Here is a 20476-nt window from a genome sequence, read left to right as displayed (position 1 = left end):
CGTGTCATGTGCCGGTCACGGGGCTGCCGCCTGCACGCCTTGTCTTTTGTCTGTCCCGTGGCCCGCCCTCCCCGCAGGAACACAGCCGGGCCGGTTCTCATCGCATCTCTTTACTGTGGATGCCCCTGCACCGTCACGGCCGCTGGGAAGAGCACACACTTTAGCCCCTGTGTGCGGAGGGGAAGGGCGGGGACACGCAGGACTATAAACTAGCTATGTACACGGAGCATCAGGGGACAGCCACCCGGGCACGCACGTCGGCGTCCTGGGAGCTGGGGTGAAGCGCAGGGAGGGTGTGCATGTTAGGACGTGCGGGAAGGGCTTGGGAGGAAGCAGAAACACTGCTGGGGCCCCCGGGGGCTTCGGGCAGCCGGCTGGGCTGCCTCAGGGTCCTCCCAGGCTCCTCCACTTTAGGGGTGAGGTCCTGGCAGGAACTCCCTCCCTCCTAATATTGACCCGAAGCTCAGAGTGGGGGGTGAGGCTGCCAGACCAGGGCCCCACCCAGGGGCCCAAGGTACAACCCCTTCCCCCACCCACCACCCAGATCTGGGGGCTCCTTTCCTACTGCTGGCACGGACCAGGGCGGGGTGCTGGGCAGACTAAGGGGGAAGGCAAGCAGGGGCATCTGTTTGGAAGGCCAGGCTGTGGAGGGTGGTGAGGGGGATCCTGGCAGGAAAATGGCAGCTCTGGTATCAGGACTGCCATGGGGACACCCCAGCAGGTGGAGACACCCCCAATCCTCAGGGATCTCCCACTGGACACTGGGGAGACCACCTGAGAATCTCCAGACAGACAGATTGGCACTTAGAGGTCACCACAGACTGGTCACCATGGTGACGTCCATAGAGATAGGAGCTGGTCATTGGGAGTCTCCCCACCTGGGGGCAGGGGGCGGGGAGGGCAGCCGGGGTGGCCGGTCCCAGAGGCAGCAAGCAGTCCATCCTCTCCGGTGCAGAGGCGCCCTGGGCCTAAGTGACACGGTACGTGGACGTGTTCTTGGGCTCCGTGCTGGGGACACACCAGTCGCCGGCCTCCTGGATGGTCTGGTAGTGGCGCCAGGCCGACTTGTTGTAGACGGGCAGGCGCTCCACCGAGTCCGTGGACAGGGCCTGGGGAGCATTGGGCTCAGCCTCTCCCACTGCCCAGCAGACACCCTGGCCCCAGAGTGGGCTGTGCTGGCTACTGACTGGGGCCCTTCTATCAGCCCCGCAAATCCCAGACGCGCTGAGACAACCAAGCCTGGCCCAGGGAGACCCTCACAGGGTCTGTTCCTCTGTGCGTCTTGCTCCTGCCCATTCAAGGAGGGGTCTCAGAGGGTTTGGGAGGGAGGCTGGGCAGAGTGTTCTTAAAGGAGGTCAGCAGCTCTGGGCCTCCATGTCCCCGAGCTGAATGACACATTCTCTATGGTCCCCCGCCTTCCGTCTGGGTCTGACAAGTCAAGCGTCCCCAGAGCAGGGGTCTCAGTCACGGACCATGGACTCCCTGAAACTGCCTGCCACGCTGGGAGCGTCTGGGGCTGGGGGACCTGTAGCTTTCCTCTGGTTCTGTCCGGAATTGGGGAAGGATGGGAGGAATCTAACAGCAGGTGGATCCTGCCAGACCCGCCCACCAGCAGGGCTCTGCAGTGGGGGGGACCCTCACCTTCAGATAGATGACGGCGTCCGTCCCAAAGCCCTCCATGGAGAAGAGCTGCAGGTCCCCCTGGAAGTACTTGGCATAGAGGCGGGAAATGGGGAGCCCGTACCCGAAGCCAGCCTGCAAGGGGACAGGAAGGGAGTGTGATGAGGAGGCTGGCGCTGCAGAATATACAGAATGAGGGGTGCTGAGCTGAGGTCATGCCAGGGGTCCCCAGAATTCAGATGGGAGGAGACACAAGAAACAGGAAGTTCTGGGGCAACACGGGAGCTACGGGGTGACCAAGGCCAGTCTGGGGGAGGGAGGAAAGCTGAGGAGGCATGTGGGGCGTTAGCAGGGCAAGGAGAGGAGCTAGGTCCTGGCAGCCAGGGGATCTGACTCCTCTGAGTCTCAGTTTCCCAACCCAGCTCTACCTACTCTCCTGGGAGGGGACAGGAAGGTGCTGAGTTGAACAAATAGTAACATTGTGGGGAGATAAGGTGACAGGCAGACCTCCACAGATAGGTAGGGAGGGGCAGGCTGGGCAGAGACAGGGAGGCCCAGCCTCAGGAGAGGTGACTGACATTACACAGCCGTATGATAACGGGGAGACCCTGAGAGAGAGGAAAGCGAGAGAGAGGGGGGGGAGGGGGGAAGGGGGAGGGGTGACAATCTGAGAGAGCTGAAGAGACAGACGGGATCCTTTAGGAGGCAGAAGGGGAGCCGGAAGGAAGCCTTCTCACCAGTGGGGTGCCTCCCGTGCCAGGCTGGGGGGTGGGTGCGGTGGAGTACATGTAGCTGAAGAGTTGTTCAATCTTCCTCAAGGGGACACCCCCACCTCGGTCACTCATCTGGGGGAGATGAGACATGTTGGGGGGCTCTCCAGCCTGTTTTCCACACATCCCCACCCTTGACCCCCTCGATCTTCTCCTGGGTTTCCTTACCCTCAAGGTCTTCCCAAGCCCACCTACTGGCAGAAGAGTCTCCCCACTTCCCCCTAAAATCAAGGGTTACATACTTTGATGGACAGATCTTCCTCTCCCAAGGCCACCAGGACCTTGACAGGAGGGAGAACGAGGCTGGACTCATGGCTTTCCACAGTCGCTCGCATGGCATTCTGTGGAGGGAAAGAGGTAAGGATGAGGGAAGCCAAGCCCTAGCTGCCTCCCAGCCCGCCAAGTACCATCCTGCAGGCTCCTCACCTTGAAGAGTTCAAAGAGCATGTGGTAGAGATGGGAGGGGACATAAACCATGTGAATAGGCTGTTTGGAGTTGGAGCCTGCAGGGAAGTCAAGACCAATGAGTAGGAAATTCATTCACCCAGCATCTAGGACCCTGCACTCAAGCACCACCCATTAACTACCCATCTGCTGCTCAAATCACTGAGCATTCACTCATCCATCTATCCATTCAGTGTCCATTCAACCATCTGTCCTTAGAGTATCCATCCATTATACAATGTCCATCTGTCCGTCCGTCCATCCATCCATCCATCCATTCAATATCCACTTATTCCTCTATCTACCCATCCACTGTCCATTCAGTTATCCAACGGTTCTTCAGTCTATGCATCTGTTCAAACATCTATCCTTTCCATCTATTCATTCATAGAGTATATCTCCATTCTTCCATTCATCCACTGTCCAGGTATCTATCCACCTATTCATTTAAGCATCAAATAGGATCTGTCTATCCTGTATCCAGCCTCCTAGCATTTGCCTGGACACCAGAACCCCCTGCTTTCACCCTGGGGGGAGAGGGCAGGGTACTGCCCAGGTGATGCTGACATCAGTCCCGTTTCCCAAGAATCACTCTAGCCTGGAGTTTCTTGGTGTCAGGGACTAAGTGTTTCCCCTTAGTGCCTGGCACAGAGATGTGTGGGTAGCAGGAGCTCAATAAGTGCGCAATGGGCCAATGAATGAGACTCCGAGCCCTGTGCTGGGCAGGGGGGACATAAAGAAAAATAAAATCCACCCCTACCCTCTTAGAAATGCAAGTCTGGACAGAAACACACACTGACTTTCACATCCGGTGTTGTACCCAGAGCTGTAAGCCAAGCCCTGGCTGGGCCTGGGGATACCACAGTGAAGTGGCCTGCCTCTGCCCTTAGGTCGTGGTCCCCACGTAATTCACACAGGGACAGGCTGGTGCCTGTCTTCTCTGGGAGGTCTGGGAAGGCGTTTCAGGGGAGCTGGACTGGAACTTGGCCTTAGTGAACATTAGGATATAGGCAGGGTGACTTTGAGGAACAGGACATGAAAGACCTCAGATTCTGGCACACGGGCAGGGCAGGGCTGAGGGCAGTTGGGGGAGGGGTAGAGGTAGCTTCCAGGTCCCTGATCCTCCTCTCACCTGTACTCCCTGGCTCTCAATAAGCCCGGACTCCACTATCAAATCCACCCCCTACTTCTCACATCTGATGCCTTTCCCTCCCCTTGCCTGGATTCCTGCAGTGACCTCTTAGCTGCTCTTCCCTGTCCTCTCTCTGCCTCCTCCAACCTCCAAGTATCTTAGCATGTAAGTTGTCAGATCCTGTCATCACCGGTGCTGCAAACCCTCCAGTGGCTCCTGCTGCACTCAAAATCTCAGCTCCTGCTGAAACCGGTTTGGCTCAGTGGATAGAGCATCAGCCTGTGGACTGAAAGGTCCCAGGTTCGATTCCGGTCAAGGGCATGTACCTTGGTTGCGGGCACATCCCCAGTAGGAGGGGTGCAAGAGGCAGCTGATCGATGATTCTCTCTCATCAATGTTTCTGACTCTCTATCCCTCTCTCTTCCTCTCTATAAAACATCAATAAAATATACTTAGAACAAAAAGCCCAGCCCCTGTCGGTGGCCCACGGGCCCTGCATGCCCCAGCCTCTCCCTCCAGCCCATCACCCCTGCGCTCTCCGAGCCCCACCATACTGCCCTGCTGGCCCTTGATTACCTGTCCCAAGTAGGACCCTGTCACTGCCCTCTGGAGCCAGTCTTCCCTTCTGCATTCACTAACAGATACCCCTCCCCCAGTGTTTTAACCGGCTCGTGGCTACCCAGCTAGAGACGAAATTCTGTCTCCCTTGTGGCTGGGTAGCCAGGTGACTTAGGGAAGTGATGTGTCTGGGCCCTGCCTCCTCCCCTCCCCCCCTCCCCCCCCCCCACCCCCTTCTCCAGGCTGGAGAGAGGAAAACCTCTTCCATAATTAAGCCTGTTATTTGGATTCTGGGAAGGCAGCCAGACTAACTAATAGCCCATCTAATCCACCATTCTGCCCCATCACTGTCACGTGATCCCATTGTGTTTCCAGCCCGTCCCTTCTTAGCATGATATGAAAGTATCTTGTACACTGTTTGCTCATTGGACAAAGGCTTCATTCCTCAACCTCCCTGCGCCCAGAACGGCAGCTCCGTAAGAACAGGGACCTTGCCTGTACGTCTGCTGCTGGATAAACACAGGTTTACACTGTTCGCATGGAAAAAGACATGCAGTTATGATTACGACAATAGCTTTACTGTCAAATTAACGTCACAATGCAACTGTAAACCCCTGTATTTGCCAAATAAATAACACTACTACTAAAAAAAAAACAAAAAACAGCTCTGCTTCTCCCCTCTCCAGATTACAGTTCATTCCCTAACTCCCACGTCCCCAGCCCTTGGATACACACACACACACACACACACACATACACACAAACACACACATACATACACATACACACACACACACAGCCTTCCTCACTCACCGTTGATCTCCTGGATCTCCAGTTCAGGTGATGCCATGTAATACTTGTCACACAGGAGCTTGGCCATGTCATAGGCATCTGAGGGAAGAGAGAGGTCATCCAGAGAACTGGGGGGGGGGGGGCACTCACCCAGCAGGCAGTCCTCTTGGCACCAACACTGGGCATCCCCAACATTGAACCCATGGGGATGTGGCCCCCACCCACTGGGGAACGGGTCACCTCCCGGCCAGGGAAGCGTGGCAGGGTCACCGGGCTCCTCGTGGACCGGGCACAGTTGGGGAGGCTCACCTTTCACCACCTCAGAGATGCAGCAGTTGGGGTCGATGCTGCCGATGTGCTTGGGGTGGGCTGGGTTGGTGCTGCCGTCGAAGATCAGGGCTGCAGGGGAAGGAGGTGCTGCTGCTGGGGCTGCGGAGCCCGTCCCCGTCCGGCTCTCCCTCTTCCCCGGGGTTCTCCACTCTCTACTTCTTTTCCTAATGCCTCTGACCCTAAAGCTGCCCCCTCCCCATCCCCTGCCCTCTCCTCTGACCCTGACCCCTCCAGTGAGAGTTTTACGAATGACACACTGGACACTTTTTAACGGGGTGGCCTGATGCCGTAAACAGTTACAGCGATGCTCTCACGCCGCCATGGCCCGCCCCCGCCCCGCCCTGGACCAGGCCGGCCCGGCTCACTGTGCTGGTTGATGAGCATGCGGATGGAGATGCGGCTGAGGTAGAAGCGGTCCAGGAAGTACTGGATGTTCTGGTTGGACACGGGGTCGTCGCCATAGGCGTCCTTGTACTCGAGCACGCCCTGTGCCATGGTGGGCACCACGTCGTTGTGGCGGTTCCGGATGGTGACCAGGGCCTCGGTGAACCTGCGGGGGAGGGCAGACGCTGGCTCTCACCCAGGCCCAGCCTAGGGACACCCTCAGACGCTCCTCTGCTTCTGGCCTCCTCGCCACAGTCACCCACTCAAGCCTTCTCACCCCGATGATCGCACAGCACCCACCCCGTTCCTCCCGAAGCCCTCACTGACTTTCCCACCGCCTGCCTGACTGCCTGGGAGCTCCCCAGGGGCAAGGCTGGATCCCCGTCAGACTCAGGGCACCCTGGGGACAGGAGCCGTCTCCCCCTTCAGACTGGATAGCCTGAGGGCAGGGGTCATTTCTTCCATCCTGCCCGCACTTCTGCCCCTGGGACTATGACCGTAGATGCCACTCGCCTCAACCTGCCCTCCTGCCCCCACAGGGCCCTCACTCACTGGCTCAGGGTGCGCTGGTCCTCTGGGTCCTTGTCCAGGAACACCATGATGTCCAGGAGGCTCTGAACATACCTGCGGGCAGGGGAACAGGGGGGGACATCGCCTCAGCTCTGGGCGGGCCCCCTCCCCACCCGGCGCAGCTGCCCTCACCCTGGCATTGTCCCTCCCGCGGGCACCGCCTGGAGCTGTGCTGGCGGACAAGCTGCATCGCAACCCTCTCCCCCCACGTGCACGGGTCTCCCTGACAACAGCCAGTTATGCAAGAAAACCTCCAAGTGCTGGTCCCCCTTCGAGCCCCTTTGCTTTGGATCCTAGAACAGGCGCCTGGAAGGGCCTTGCAGACCATCCATCCAGAGAGTCTCAGGGATGAGGAGAGCGAGGCCCTGGCGGGCACGGGACACAGGGCTGGCAGTGAGAGAAGGCTGGGCAAGTCACCCTACTCCCTGAGCCCCGCCACGGAAGCAGATCTTCCTGTCTGCCCACAGGGTGTTACAGCCATGGGCTCCCCCAGAGAGGGGGCTCCGTGAGGAGGAGGACAGACCGTACCCCGACTCTGGGCTTGACGGACTTGGGCTGGGCACCAGGAGCCGTGCGACCTGCCAGGGAACTGGATTAAATGGGAGCTGGGAAGAGCTGGGGGCAGGGTGGGTGGGGGCAGGCCCAGCTCTGACAAGCCTGGGAGCTCACGCCCTCCACAGGGCCCAGCAGGAATGGTGCCTCCATCTGGAGGCCTGATCAGGAGGCCAGTGTCCGAAGGCTCTAGAGAGAGCTGGTAACCAAAGGGAGCGCCAGGAAGCCCTAACTCAGGGACAGCCTGAGACCAGCTTCTGCAAGGGAGTCAGGCCCACCTATGGCAACAGGCGGTACCAATCTGGAGCCACTGGTCCCCGCTCCCCTGAGCCAGGACACCCACCGTTTCCCTGCTAACAGGCCCCTCTTGCAGCTTGCTCTGGGGAGACCGGAGAGCTGAGCCTCTCTCTGACAGAAACACTTCCAGCCAATAGGAAGGAGGACTACCCATAGCCCTGAGCAGGCAGGACCCCCAGGGCCTACCAGCCTCTCAGAAAAGGCTCCTCCCTCTCTTGCTTAAGACAGGAGAGAAGCCCTGGCTGGCTTGGCTCAGTGGACCAAACGACGTAGAACGACGCCCTGGTTTCCGAGGACCTGCAGCACGGCCCCCTTTCTGCAGACGAGGAGCCAGCTCAGAGAGGGCAGGTGATGGGTCCCGGCCACACCGGAAGCAGCTGCACTGGACCTCACACCCAGGTCTGTCTGCTGTCAAGTTCACACCCACGACCAGCTGCTCCCTTTGTGCCCTGGTCCTATCGGTGACGCCGATGTCGGTGGTCGTGGCAGGCAGCACTTCCCGGGCACCGGCCTGGGCCAGGGCTCCACTCCACGCATCCCCCCCCCCCCCCACCTCCACCATCGCCCCAGAAGGTAGTTGCTACTGCTGGCTACTGCCCCACTTTACAGACGAGGAAGTTAATCTGCGAGTGAGGTTTCTCTCTCGCAGGCCTGTGTGACTCCAATCCCTTGCTCCCTAATCGTGCCCAGCATTGAGCTTTGTGTTCACACGATTCTAGGACGGAGAAGACCTGCAAGTGTGCAATGCTGGGGGCAGGTAGAGAGAGGAAGGGGAGCGGGCCAGCTGGAGAGCAGGGCCCTGGAACCCCTTCCCAAGACCCAGAGGGCAGGCAGAGGGGAGGGGTGGGAGCTAGGAGGCCTGGCCAGCGTGGTGGTACTTGGCCGGGAGCAGGGAGGGCAGAGTCCCAGTGCCCAGGGGGAGGGTAAGTGCTCTAGTTGCAAGCACTGCCCCTCGTGGCTGCCTACTGAGCCGTAGAGGGCAGAAAGGGGCCTGGCCACATGGGCAAGGAAGTACACAAAGGGCAGCGGAATAGACTGGCTGCGGGCAGTGCCGGGACGGGGAGAGCTGCCAGCCCCAGGCCTCAGTCTCCTTGGCTGGGAGGCAGGGTTCAGACTCCCTGCCTGCCTCCCTACGGGGCCACTCCTGCAGGGAGTAGCTCTGAGTGTACTCCTGGACGGGGGAGCAGAGGATGGGAAGGATTTTCCCGGGGGGCCCAGTCTTGGCCTGAAGCCCTGTAGGGGCCTGGCACACACAGGAGTAAGGGCCGGATCTTGGAGCCAGGCTGGCTCCTGGGCTGCACAGCCCTCTGAGGGCCCGAGAAAGCACTGGGCTGGGCCACGGGAGGCCTGAAAGCAGTGGTGCGCTGACAGGTGCGTCCCTTCCGGTGACACCCTCGGCAGGCAGCGGCGCCAGCATGTGCCTGGGGAGGGCCGGGCCTGCCAGCCTCAGCAGTAAACAAGGCCGCCAGACTCCCTTAGTGAGACCTGGAGCTCTCCCCTCCTGCTCCCCCTCCTACACACACACACACACACACACACACTCCCCCCTCCTATACACACACACACACACACTCACACACTCCCCCCTCCTACACACACACACACACACACACACACACGCCCAAATCCTGCCTTTTGAGGCTTTCTATCCAGTTCAGCCTGGACTGCTGAACAAGAGGTGGAATGCCAGGAGGAGGGAGTGTGGGCATGTGTGTGTGTGTGCAGAAATGCTGGAATGAGTGTGCACTGGGGGAGAGGTGCACAGAGCCTTATATGGAAGCAGGAGGAAGCGCTGCTGCGGGTGGGAGTGTGTGTGAGTCTGTGCGCCTGTGGGTGTGTGTGAGTGCGTGTGTATTGTGCATTAGTGCCCATGCCTCTGGGGACAAGGGTGTGGACAGGCAGTGGGCGGTGGGAGGGGAGGGGGGCAGATGTGTTGTGCACTGGAAGTCACTGTGGAAGGGTGGGGGTGGGGACCCTGACCACGCAGGCTTGGGTCCCCCGGCTGACTGTGCCTCTTTAGAGAGGCCCCGGAACCACTCGGGTCCCCATCTGTAAATGGGCTCCCAGCAGTGGCATGAGAGGAGATGGTGCAGGTCGCTAGTTTCCACTCCGATTACATAAGGAGCGGCTGAGGGAGCCAATGGGAGAGCTTGGCTAAAGCCCCAGCCCCGCGCCTGGCAGAGCAGCTGTGGATGCTGGGAGCCTGTGCTGATGGTGGCTATTCTCTTTAAGGGCCAGGAGTGTTCCTGCGATGGGGGTCGGGGTGGGGGTCCTCCCTGGGTGGGATTTGGCATCCATATGCCTTGCTGACCTGCAAGGGAGTTTCCCAAGAAGGTGCTGATCTGTGACATGGCCTCCCACCCCTCCCTGCAGACTCTCATCAGTGACTCACTGTCGCTGGCTTCTACTCTGCTCCTCTCCCGTCCCCTTTATTTTCTGGAAGCGCGTCCCCACCAAATCTGCGCCCTCCCTCAGGCTTTCTCTCCAAGAGGAGTCAAGGTTGCCCTTTCTATGCTCCAGGGACACTAGCCATCAAGCAAGATTCTGTGAATCCCACTTTCCCACTGACTGTGATGTGGAATCTGAGCCCAGGCCACCGCCCAGAACACAGCCCTCCGCCTTTCCCTTCAAGAATGCAGCCTCCAGCGCACCCAGCCCAGCCCGGTGGGAATCCCAGCACTCCCCATGACCTCGGGCAGGGTTCCTAACCTCTCTGCACCTCTTACTCATCAATAAAATGGGAACAGTAGCAAGGCCTGCTTCATAAGCTGTTGTGATGGTTCAATAGTTAATACAGGGACACGCTTGGAGCAGTTTCTGATGCACAGCAGGCTGCCAGGTATGTCTCCTATGACATCACCATCACCATCACCATCACCATCACCATCACCACCATCACCACCACCATCACCACCATCACCATCACCATCACCACCATCACCATCACCATCACCATCACCATCACCATCATCATCACCATCATCACCATCACCATCATCACTACCTTGTCTGAGGACTTCTGCCATGACCTTTGCCTGGAGATGCTGCGGCTCAGAAGCCAGGGGCATCACTTGTGTTTACAGACACCCCACCCCCTTTCCCGTCTAGCAGTGGCACTTGGCCCTTAGAAACAGCCTGGATCCCCTTTTTACAGATGAGAAAACCAAGGCTCAGAGAGGCCACGTGGTTTTCACCAAGGATTAAGGTTCCAGCAAGCAGCAAGGCCAAGCCTCAGAATCAAGCATGCTGATGCCATACCCAGGGCTTCCCACCACCTTCCAGTCACGTCCAAACAAGGGCCCCGGTACCAAGTTGTCCAGTTGGAATAATTTATCAGGTTCACTTGGAACCAGGAATTCTCCTCCTGCTCTCAGTGGCTCCTGCCTAGTGCCTCTCCCAGCCAAGTAGAAACTCCATTAGTTACTGCCCCATATGGACTATTCACCACCATCACCACCACCACCACTACCACCACTACTAGTATTTGTACAGGATTTTTCCAGTTTCCACAGGGGAGGTTTTGTTCCTTATTCATCAGACTTTGAAGCTAGCGGCCTTCTGGCCATACTCCCTGGTAGGTCATACCCCTCCTCGCATGCAAACTCTGCCCACCTCTACTGCCCCCATCACCCAAGCTGGCAGGGGGTTCTCCCGGAGGAGGGCTGCACCCTCTCAAGGCAGCCACCCCATCCCTGTCCTGACGGGACAGTCCGTCCTTCCTTCCCTCAGACCTCACTCTCTCTGGCTGCAGCTGATGCCCATCCTGGCAACAACCCCCACAGGCTGACTCTCCGGGGTGCCAGGCACTCCAGCAATCCCTCTGCCGGCTCTCCTCCGAGCCAAGTCATCGCTGGGGCCTGTTCTCTCAGATCTAACTTCACTCCCTCCTGCTGTCGGTGGACATTACTGACAGAGGAATAAATCAGGCCGAGTTCCCACATGTGCAACTGACTTCCAGGAAGAGACTTTGTGGGGCCCTGGGGAGGCATGGGCTGTCCAGCAGCTCCCTGTCCCCCCTCCTCGCCATCCCTGGCTCTCCCAGGAACACAGTGTCCAGGGAGGGGCCTGAGAAGCCGCGTCCCGGAGTCAGGGACCAGCTGAGAGGCAGCCAAGTCCATCAGCCAGTCAGCCAGCCAGCGTGGGGCAGGGAACAGATGGCGCCTTCTGCCTCCCCCCATGACCTCCACGCTGCCCCACGGTGGGAAATGCACGTTAGCTCTGAGGTCATGGACCAGGGAGGGGACAGGGCTCAGCAAGGGGTAACTTGGTTGGGCTACATGAAAATCATCTCTGTGCCCCCACCCCACCTTCCCAGCTCTCACTAACAGCACTGTATCCACAAAGTAAGCTCTCGGATGCCCTTGCGGGGCACTTTCCTGCCTCCGAGCCTTTGCACTGGCAGCTCCTGTGGCCTGGAATGTCCTTCCCTTCTTCCTGGATCCAGCTCCTGGAGGCCCAGCGACACAGCGCCTCCTCCACGCACTGCAAACCCACTCCACCTTCCCCACAGCGTCCTGGCCCAGCCGGCATTCACTCCGCACAGACTGATGCCTGGCTCTGCGCACAAAACACTTTCCTTCCGTGTTGTATCTCATTTAATGGAAGTGAGTCATGCATATGCGGATCTGTGCAAGGAAAGCAAAGGCTGGCAGGGCGCCAACAGAACCTCCGAGCCGGAGCACTGAGTGTTTAGTAATGGGGTGGAGAGCAGTGCTCGGCCCTCTCTTCCACCTCCTCTTTTTGGTGTTTTTTCACATGCCAAAGCAAACACGTTACACTTCCTCAATGAGGGTAAAAGCTCCAACCCGTGTTCCTTTTAAATAATATCTGTATTCTCACTTTAAATGAAACGAACGCTTCAGCAGGTCACTGTTCCTACCACCATCTATGAGGTGCTTAATTCGACTTCTTTTCTTCTGCCTCCCCCAACCCCACCTCTGCCAAGGTCATGGGCTCCCCTAGTTTGACCTTGGGCTCCAAGCTGGCGTGTTACTTCTGAATCCAAAAGGAAACCAATGCCTGACTACACCCCTGGCAGCCAGATCCAACGAGATTCCCGCACCGACGACCAGCCATGATCAGCCCCTCATGGGCCCGGTGAGAGAGTCAACGCGGTTCTTCTCCCCGTGGCTGGCCTGGGCCTGCAGCGTCCAGTTACTTAGCCCTGGACAGAGCTCAGCAGGGAGCGTCACCGGGAAGGCTCCTCTGGGGCTGCTGCTTTCTTTGTGCAATAAGCTTTGGACCTTTGCCCTCGGAAGCCCTCTGGGTGTGGGTCCTGTGCCTATGGGAGTGTTTTCCAACATCCAAACCGGTGCGACTTGTAGCTCGGACAATAGGACTTACAACGTGCTTCTTCCTGTTTCTGTCTCCCAGTGTTGCCGCCGGTAACTCACCGGCAGGAGCGGGTTTTCAGGGCCAGGGCTGGGGGCGAAGGCTGGCATTAGCCTGACGGGGTTATGGCAGTGAAAAGGGTTTGCCGGGTGGACCTGGGCTTTCCAGAGGAAGGAGAGTGGTAAGACACGAGGTTAGGAGCCTGATCTCGGTCCCTGCTCTGGCCCAGCATTTTGCTTGACGTTGAGTGACTCCCCAGGCTCCCGGAGCCCTGGGCCTCCCCTCTGTCCCTGCCTCCGTCAAGGCTGCTGGGAGCACGGAGACGCCGCCTCTGAGCCCAGGGCACTGGCCATGGAGGGAGGTGTGGGGGCCTGGCCGGGGTCTCACCAGCTCTGTACCAGCTGCACCGAGGGGGTGCCCAGCACCCGGTCAGGAAGCAGGTTGATCTCCTTCATGATGTTGGCCAGACGCACGGGCAGCTCCTGCCGGAGGAAGGTGAAGGAGGTCTTCTCACAGGCATTGCTGGACCCTGGAGGGAGGGAGGGATGGAGGGAGAGGGGTGAGCGCACAGAGCTGCAAACCTTTGGAGCCGCAGGACAGACATCTCGAGGGTCGGGTGGATCCAATCCGTCATTTCCTGAGGACTCAGAGGAGTGATGGCGGCACAGAGCAGGCAGCTCTCCCGATGCCCTGCAGGGTTCTGACCGCCCCACCGCCCCGTCTAACCCGTTGGGGAGCAGCATCCTCTCCTCACCCCCAGCTGAACCCTGCTTGCCTTCAAGGAGCAGATCCACGCCCAGGCCCACGTGGAGCGAGCTGCCGCTGGCCTAACTTATCTCACTGCTTCTCTGTCCTTCCCTCCTACCAGGCACTCACTTCAGGGATTTCCCAGGTGGGCAGAGCAGCCTGGGAAGTCCATCCCTTCCCAGGCTGGGCCCCGGCGGAGGGGGTATTCCTGGACCACCACAGCTACAGGCCCCCCAGCTCCTCTCTGGCCCAACCCATCCTCACCCAGCTGGTCCTGATGACCAGAGCAGGGTGCCCCCGCGTTAATGCCCGTTAATGCCCGCCACCTGTGAGACAGCCAGGGCAAAGGATGGTAGTAACCCAAATAACTTGGTCCTTGGCTTGGCTTCAAAACGAAAAGATGGTGAAGGACTGAATGAGGTCACAGGCTGCAGTCAGGAGACCTAGGTTCCAGTCCAGGTTTTGCCCCCGAATCTGTCACTCAGGACGTGTTCCTATCCTTCTGAAGGCCTCAGTTTCTCCCACTGTACAAGTGGACCAAACGCTACTGTGAGCCCCTCCCAGCTGTGACATTTGTGTCACTGGGGTCCATCCGGTCCGGACTGAACTTCTGCGGGGGGTTTCGAGGGGGCACAGGAGGCTTTCCAACACGGGGGCAGCTTCAACGGGGCACAGGGCAGGCGGCCAAGTCCAGGGAAACAGGTGCTCTGTGTCCCGCTGCCCCCTCCCTGCCCGCTCCCAACAATGACGCAGCTGTAACCTGAGCCAGGCACTGTCTCAACTCCTGAGAGTCCCGGGCACCCCCTCCTCATCCCCAGGTGACATCGTGGAAACAATCGTGTAGTCTAGACAGGGCCCGCACAGTGGCTCTCAGTCACCAGCTGGCACAGCCTTGCTCCTGCTCCAGAGCCACCCCCAGGACCCTGACGGTGGGCATTCCTAGCCTAGGCACCCAGGGGCAGCCACGGGTGGGCACAAGCTGCCCGACTCCATCTCATGGGGCCCTGGGCCCCTGCCCAGCTGGGGACAGGCAGCCAGGCCTAAGGGGATTTGATCTTCAAGTGTCCTTGCCCACAGTGACAGAGGGGGGGCCGGCTCCGTCAGGGAGTGGAGGTATCCCGGTCTGGGCCTCTCCTGTGGGCACCTTCTGAAAGAGCCCGTTCCCCATGACCCCTCGGTGCCCAGCCCAGGCCTCCTTCAAAAGGGCTGCATCTCCCAGGGCTGCCTGGTACTCCCACCAGCAGCCCTCCTCCCCTATTTCCTCTCTGTCTCCCACTCTTAGCGTCAGCAGGACCTTTTATATAAGCCTGGATATACTCCCTACCTCCTTCCTGCGCTAGTATCCCCAATGCACCCCCCTTATTCTCCAAGACCCCTCTCAAAGCCCAGTAACACACCCGGACACCGGCCCCCCCCCCCCCCATCCAATGCCCCTTATTTCCCATTCATAGTGAGTCCAGAGACCCTTCAGCCCAGGTACCCACAGCCCTTTCAGGCCGGGTGGCCCTGCCTCCCCGTTAACCCTTTCCTGCCCGCTGCCCTCCAAGCAGCCCTCGCCTGTCACTCAGGGCCTCTCTCTTCTGCGTGCACCCTCCTTGGCCAGGACCCCTCCATCCGCTCCACCCAGACACCCGCCGGGCCCGGCGCCCCCGGCCCAGTCCGTACCGAAGTCCAGGAACTGCTTCATGGACAGCGGGGACGGGGAGAACTTGCTGAAGTGCTCGATGTACTTGGGCGCCCCGGCCAGGGACGCGTTCTTGAGCAGCGCGCGGAGCCAGCGCATGGTGGCGGCGGGACCGCGGCTCGGCTTCGGGCTCGGGTGGCCGCGCGGCGGGCTCTCGCGCTCGGTCCGGCCCGGTTCGGCCCAGCCTGGCCTAGCGGTTCCACCGCCTCCTCCCGGGCCCTGGCCGTCCTCCAAAACCCGGCCAATCGGCTGGAGGCGGCTCCCCGCCGCCGCCAATGGCCGCTCACAAACAACTCCGGGACAGCCAATCGCCTCCCGCTCCGGCACGTGGCTTCCCTCCCGGGCCCGCCCCCTCACCCGGATTGGCTCGGGACGGCCTGTTGTTGTCTTCGGGCCGCGCGGAGAGCCCGCCCCCCTCGGCGCCCTCGGCGGGGTCCCCAGCCCGTGCCAACCCGTTAACCCCTCCGTCCCGGAGGCCCGTGATTCCTCCTGCTTTCCCCCTCCGTCCTTCCCTGCTCCCTCCGCGACTCTCCAGTCCTGCCTTCTCCGATCTGTCCGGGAGGCTTTCAATGAACCCTCGTGCTCCCGATGTCCTGCGTCACCCGCCCCAATCCCAGTCCCTCAGTGGGTTCCCAGTCCGGGTGACAGGGACTGGGAATGTTTGCAAACTTCGCGGGGAGGATGCCAGCCCACCCACTCCGCAAGGACCCGGCCACCAGCGGAGGAGGAGGCAACTTTCTCCGCCCTGTGCTTCTCTGAAGAAGGTGGTTTGTGCTGGGGGGCCAGGGAAACCCCTTTTTCCAGCAGCCCCAGCTCTCTGGTAGGAACGTAGCACGCCCTCTTGCGGTTGGACGTGGTATGTCCTATCCACCGACTCGCCTTTCAGCCCTGGGCCTACACTTGCCAAGTGCTTAATATGTGCGAGGCTTTGTGCTGGGAACGAACAGTCCATACAGACAGGATTAAGACACATCATTTCTCAGTTTGGGAGCTAGCTACATGAGTAAATAACTAAGTGAATAGACGTAACAGAATGTGATCATAGCCAACGCAGAGCTATGGGCAAGGCTCCACATGGAAGGGACTCTCAGCTGACCTAGTGTTACTGCTGACCTAGTGAATAACAGATTCTGGAAAATAAACTGTGGCCTCCAAGGACTGGTCTTGAGAGCTCTGGGTAGGGGTTGAAGGCTTTTTTTTCTAGAGGAACGGGACAGTCCACTGCCAATCGACGCGGGAAGGGGCAAATCCCAGCACAGAAAAGGGAGTGGGGCGCTGGGCCCACGACTGTGAGGTGGGCTCTTATGGAGGGTGGAGGGCAGGCAGCTGGGAGGTGCCCAGGCAGATGTCAGGAGCAGCTCCTCGGAGAATGCCTGGGTCTGTGGGCTCTCACAGAGCCTGTGTCTAGATTTCTCCGGTAATAAAATCAGTGAAGTCTCGCCAAAGGCACAGCCTTGGGGAGAGTTAATAGAAGCACCTGTGCCATCATTCAGGAGGAAGTCAAGGGGAACAGCCTTTCTCCGCTCCCCAGGCCTGTGTGGCGGGAACGGCCTCAGGGCGGGAAGAGGAGGGCTTGATCCAGTGCTGGGGAGCGGGGCCATGTCAGCTCAGGATGAAGGGCTCCTGGGGGAGTGTCCCTGCAACTAGGGCTCCCAGAACCCTGCCTGGAGGCCTTGGGTCACTGGTTCACCTTCTGATTATCTTGACACCTGCAGGTGATGGTGGGAAATTGAGGCAGAAAAGCTGGTCCTTACCTAACATGAATTAAGCCATGGGGGTGCTTGGGGCTCTCAGCTCCCACCCTTGCAACAGGCTCCCACCATTGTTGCCTAGAACCACCTGTTTCTACAGCATGTAGCTTCCTGCCTCTTCCAGACCCTGCGATCACCCTCTCCCCACCTCCCTCCCAGAGCCAGCTCACTGGCCACCAAAGAGCCACTTTTTATTCATTCCACCCGCACTACTGAAGTCTTCTCCCTCCTCTTACGTTCTGCATTTCAGTTCCCTATCCATGACCAGCCCTTAGACTAGAGCAGTGGTCGGCAAACTCATTCGTCCACAGGGCCAAATATCAACAGCACAACAATCGAAATTTCTTTGGAGAGCCACATTTTTTAAACTTAAACTTCTTCTAACGCCACTTCTTCAAAAATAGACTCACCCAGGCTGTGGTGTTTTTGTGGAAGAGCCACACTCAAGGGGCCAAAGAGCCGCAGTTTGCCCACCACAGGACTAGAGCATCCCGGAGAGTGTGGAGGCATCTCCTCCATCGGTCTGCACCCTCCTGACCTTAAGGCCCCTGCACTGCACTTTGTCCAGCTGGGGGTCAGCTAGACGTCACGGTCCGTCAGAATGGTGAGGAGGTGGGGGAGGGGTGGAGGCGGCAGAGGCAGCGCGTACAAACGGGAGCTGTTTATTGGTTGACGTGAGAAGCCTATGTACAAAGAAGGCACAAGGAGGGGAGGGGGCTCCCCCGCTACAGTACCGTGTAAGGGGCGGGGGGCTGCCAAGAGGGGGTTTCTGGAACCAGCTTCGACTCCCAGAATGGGCCTCAGGGCTCGGCCCACGGGGAAGAAGGCAGAGCTGGTTGGTGATGAAAGCCAAGGGCAGCCAAGAACTCCACCTCGGGGCCCCAACCCATGGCTGGTGGGGGCGGAGTGAGGTTTGGCCAATGAGTCAGGGACAGGGCTCCCTCCCTGTCCTACATTCAAGTGTCGCTCCCTCTGTGATCTCCTGGAGGGTCTCTCCAGGCCCTGCAGACGCCAGGACGGTAGTGGTGGGAGAGGAGTGGTATTCCCTCCGTATCCTTCCGGCATCTCCCTGGCCCGGGACCCATCCGTCTGCTCCTCGGTTGAGGATTCTCCTGGGCTCCCAGGGCAGGCCCAGCGCAGCGTGCCCAAGCTGTCTAGCAGCTCCTCCATCCGTCTTCGTCCCTTTAGGCTGCATCCTCCACTGGAGCATGCCGCGGCCGAGGACGGAGGCCTCCAGCGGTCCATGAAAGAAAGCTATCCAGAGACCTTCTTTCTAGTTCATTCTGCTCTCGAGTCTGAGCATGCCATGTCCCTCAGACGCCCCCTCGGGCGGGTCCGCCCCCGTCCGCGTTCTCTTTCACGGTGTCAGGAACTGCAGCATGGAGGCTGTGGGCCGTTCCCTGTCAGTAGTTTTCATCGCAAGAGCGGGGTCCACCCAGGGACTGCGGCTCAGGGTGGCTCCAGTGTGAGTAGGGGAGGTGTCGCCACTTCGGGGCCTTTCCTTCCCGGCTCTGGCAGAGGCCCCAGGCTTGGTTTTGGCATCGGCAGAGGCTGGCACACGCGTGTCCATGCACCCTCTGTGGTGCACAAGCACAGTGCACAAGCAGCGGGACCCACGTGTGTCCAGGACACGGGGCTGCAGCGTGCTCGGCGTAGCCACGTCCACGGCCCCAGCCCTCCTGCGTGGAGAAGCCCGTGGTCGGATGGCACAGCCGTGCACTCAGAGAGGTGTGTGTGCCCAAACCCACGGGTGCCAGCCAAGGGCCGCGGCCCCTGCGGACTGCCGGGGCATAACTTAACTGAGGACAAAGAGAAGGAGGGGACACCGGGGGCGCGGGGGTGGGGTCAGGGAGGACGTCAGTAGTATCGATCCCGCGCCTGCCAGCTGGTCACCCAGTGCTTCTTGGCGGGCAGGGTGCCCCCCGGAGGCGGGTAGCGTTCCTCCTCCGGGATCCGCACGGCGTGGTACTTGGGCATGATCTGGTAATAGCGGGTCCGCTGAAAGAAGTCACACTGGAGGCGGGGGGAGAAGAGGGAGGGCGTCAGCAACCTGTGGGCAGATGCGCCCAGCCCCCCTCCTCCCCCGCCCAGAGGTCCTCAAAGCCGGGACCCCGACCCAAACACGCACCGATGCTCTGCACCGAGACCCCGCCGTCCCCAGAGGAAGGAGGAGCCGAGGAAGGCCGAGAGGAGAGGGAGAGGCAGATGGAGGCAGGGGCAGCGCCGAGGTTGCTGATGGGATGGCTAGGAAGGGTGGTGATCGGTCCTGACCGCAGGGTGGGGAGGGGTCAGGTGGTCACCCTGGTGGGGGTTCCCAGGGGGAAGGCTTCTACCAGTCCCCTCCTTCTCTGGAGGTGGACATGCGGGTGTAGAAGCCTCTGGAAACTTGCCTTGTGAGCTACAGAGATGAGGCCTAGCCTTGGTCTTGACCCTTTTTCAATCCCCAGAGAGCACGGGAGGGTCTTACGGCTAACTCTGGGTTCCCAAATCCTCCAGGGGCTCGGTGGGGAGGCTGGTGAGAGAAGACACCATGAGCTCTCCCGGGGTGTGGAAGGGAGGCCGGCAGAGCGGCCTGCTCTTTGGGGCGGTGCTGGGGACAGAGTGGGGTGCAGAGAGGCCCCACGAAGGAAGAGGAGCAGATAGGACAGAGTCAGAGGCCCCGGCCAGCTGGCGGCTCAGGGAGGAGGGCCCGGAGGCCACGTTACCCGGGTGGGGTGGGGGCGGGGGCTGCCCCCTCAGTAGTCTTCGGTCAGCCTTTCTGTCTCTGACGGCTGGCTCTTCATCTCGGCCTTCTGCCTCTTAGCTTCATACAGGGCGCGAGTGCGGGCTCGCTTGAAGAAGCCGCACTGCGGAGGGGAGGAGGTGGGAGGGGCCGTCAGGGAGAGCCGGGGGTCCTTGCCAGCAGCACTCATGGTGGGTGGGGGCTGAGGACTGGGGAGCCTGGAGGCCTGGGCTCCCGCCCCCACTGGGTGGTGTGGCCAGAAGCCAGAGTTCCCGGGTTCCCCTTTCCAGCCTGCGGGCCCCCCATTAACCCAGGGAGGAGCATCCCTGAGGGTGAGGTGAGGATGGGCAGGGGGTGAGGCCGAAAGCTGGGGAGAAGGTGGGAGGACACGGGAGAAGGGTGGGGTGCGATGGGAGTGGGGTGGGGTGAAGGGAGATTGCCGGGGGTCTGCCAGCAGGAGGCCAGCGGCCAGTGGAGTCCTCACCTTCCACAGCAGCAGGATGATGAGCCCCAGCAGCAGCAGCCCGGCCCCCACGGACACGAGCACCACCCACAGCTGGATCTCGGTTGGCGTCTCCTCCTTCAGCTCGGAGTCAATGTCCACGGAGAACTGGAGGGGGTGGAAGGGGCTCAGCCCTGTGTCGGCCCCCTCAGGCCCCATGCTCATTCTTCCTGTCCCAGCTCGGTCCCTGGCCCTGCTGTTTGACCTACTGCCAGTAGGGGGTGCTCAGGGACTGGGAAAAGCCATGATCTTGTTTCTCCAAAGGAACAGCCTCAGATCTGGGAAGCAGC

General features: G+C 60.1%; 2 protein-coding genes across 3 annotated transcripts in view; both read right to left on the bottom strand.

Annotated features, from left to right (window-relative positions):
• Positions 1–94: 94 nt before the first annotated feature.
• On the bottom strand, positions 95–15451 carry PDK2 (pyruvate dehydrogenase kinase 2). The gene is made up of 11 exons (XM_084863624.1): positions 15193–15451; positions 13168–13309; positions 6583–6654; positions 6012–6196; positions 5626–5715; positions 5338–5415; positions 2817–2893; positions 2633–2731; positions 2358–2465; positions 1642–1755; positions 95–1109 (listed from the first exon to the last, which is right to left on the bottom strand). The coding sequence occupies exons 1-11, from the start codon at positions 15308–15310 to the stop codon at positions 969–971; spliced, it is 1224 nt and encodes a 407-aa protein (XP_084719750.1). The 5' UTR covers positions 15311–15451; the 3' UTR covers positions 95–968.
• Positions 15452–17608: 2157 nt separating this feature from the next.
• Positions 17609–20476, bottom strand: part of ITGA3 (integrin subunit alpha 3) — a 29833-nt gene continuing 26965 nt past the window's right edge. Inside the window, exons 24-26 of one of the 2 annotated variants that reach the window (XM_084863410.1) lie at positions 20169–20294; positions 19668–19808; positions 17609–18975 (exon numbers count right to left, since the gene is read on the bottom strand). In XM_084863410.1, the coding sequence (XP_084719536.1) occupies positions 19698–19808; positions 20169–20294 (237 nt within the window). In that variant the 3' untranslated portion in view covers positions 17609–18975; positions 19668–19697. The remainder of the gene's footprint in view (positions 18976–19667; positions 19809–20168; positions 20295–20476) is intronic. The other variant, XM_084863409.1, reaches the window with a different exon arrangement.

The sequence above is a fragment of the Pipistrellus hanaki genome (assembly GCF_964339955.1).
Source record: "Pipistrellus hanaki genome assembly, chromosome: 16".
In the NCBI taxonomy this organism is placed as follows: domain Eukaryota; kingdom Metazoa; phylum Chordata; class Mammalia; order Chiroptera; family Vespertilionidae; genus Pipistrellus; species Pipistrellus hanaki.
Note: the sequence above shows the minus strand (reverse complement) of the source record. Positions and strands in the feature narration are given on the sequence as shown.

Excerpts from the sequence above, each read along its gene's own strand:
- PDK2 (XM_084863624.1), bottom strand. The coding sequence starts at position 15,310 with ATGCGCTGGCTCCGCGCGCTGCTCAAGAACGCGTCCCTGGCCGGGGCG. Across the intron at positions 5,716-6,011 it reads CATGCTCATCAACCAGCACA|CCCTGATCTTCGACGGCAGC; the intron begins GTGAGCCGGGCC and ends CTTCCCCTGCAG. Across the intron at positions 2,732-2,816 it reads TGCTCTTTGAACTCTTCAAG|AATGCCATGCGAGCGACTGT; the intron begins GTGAGGAGCCTG and ends TTCCCTCCACAG.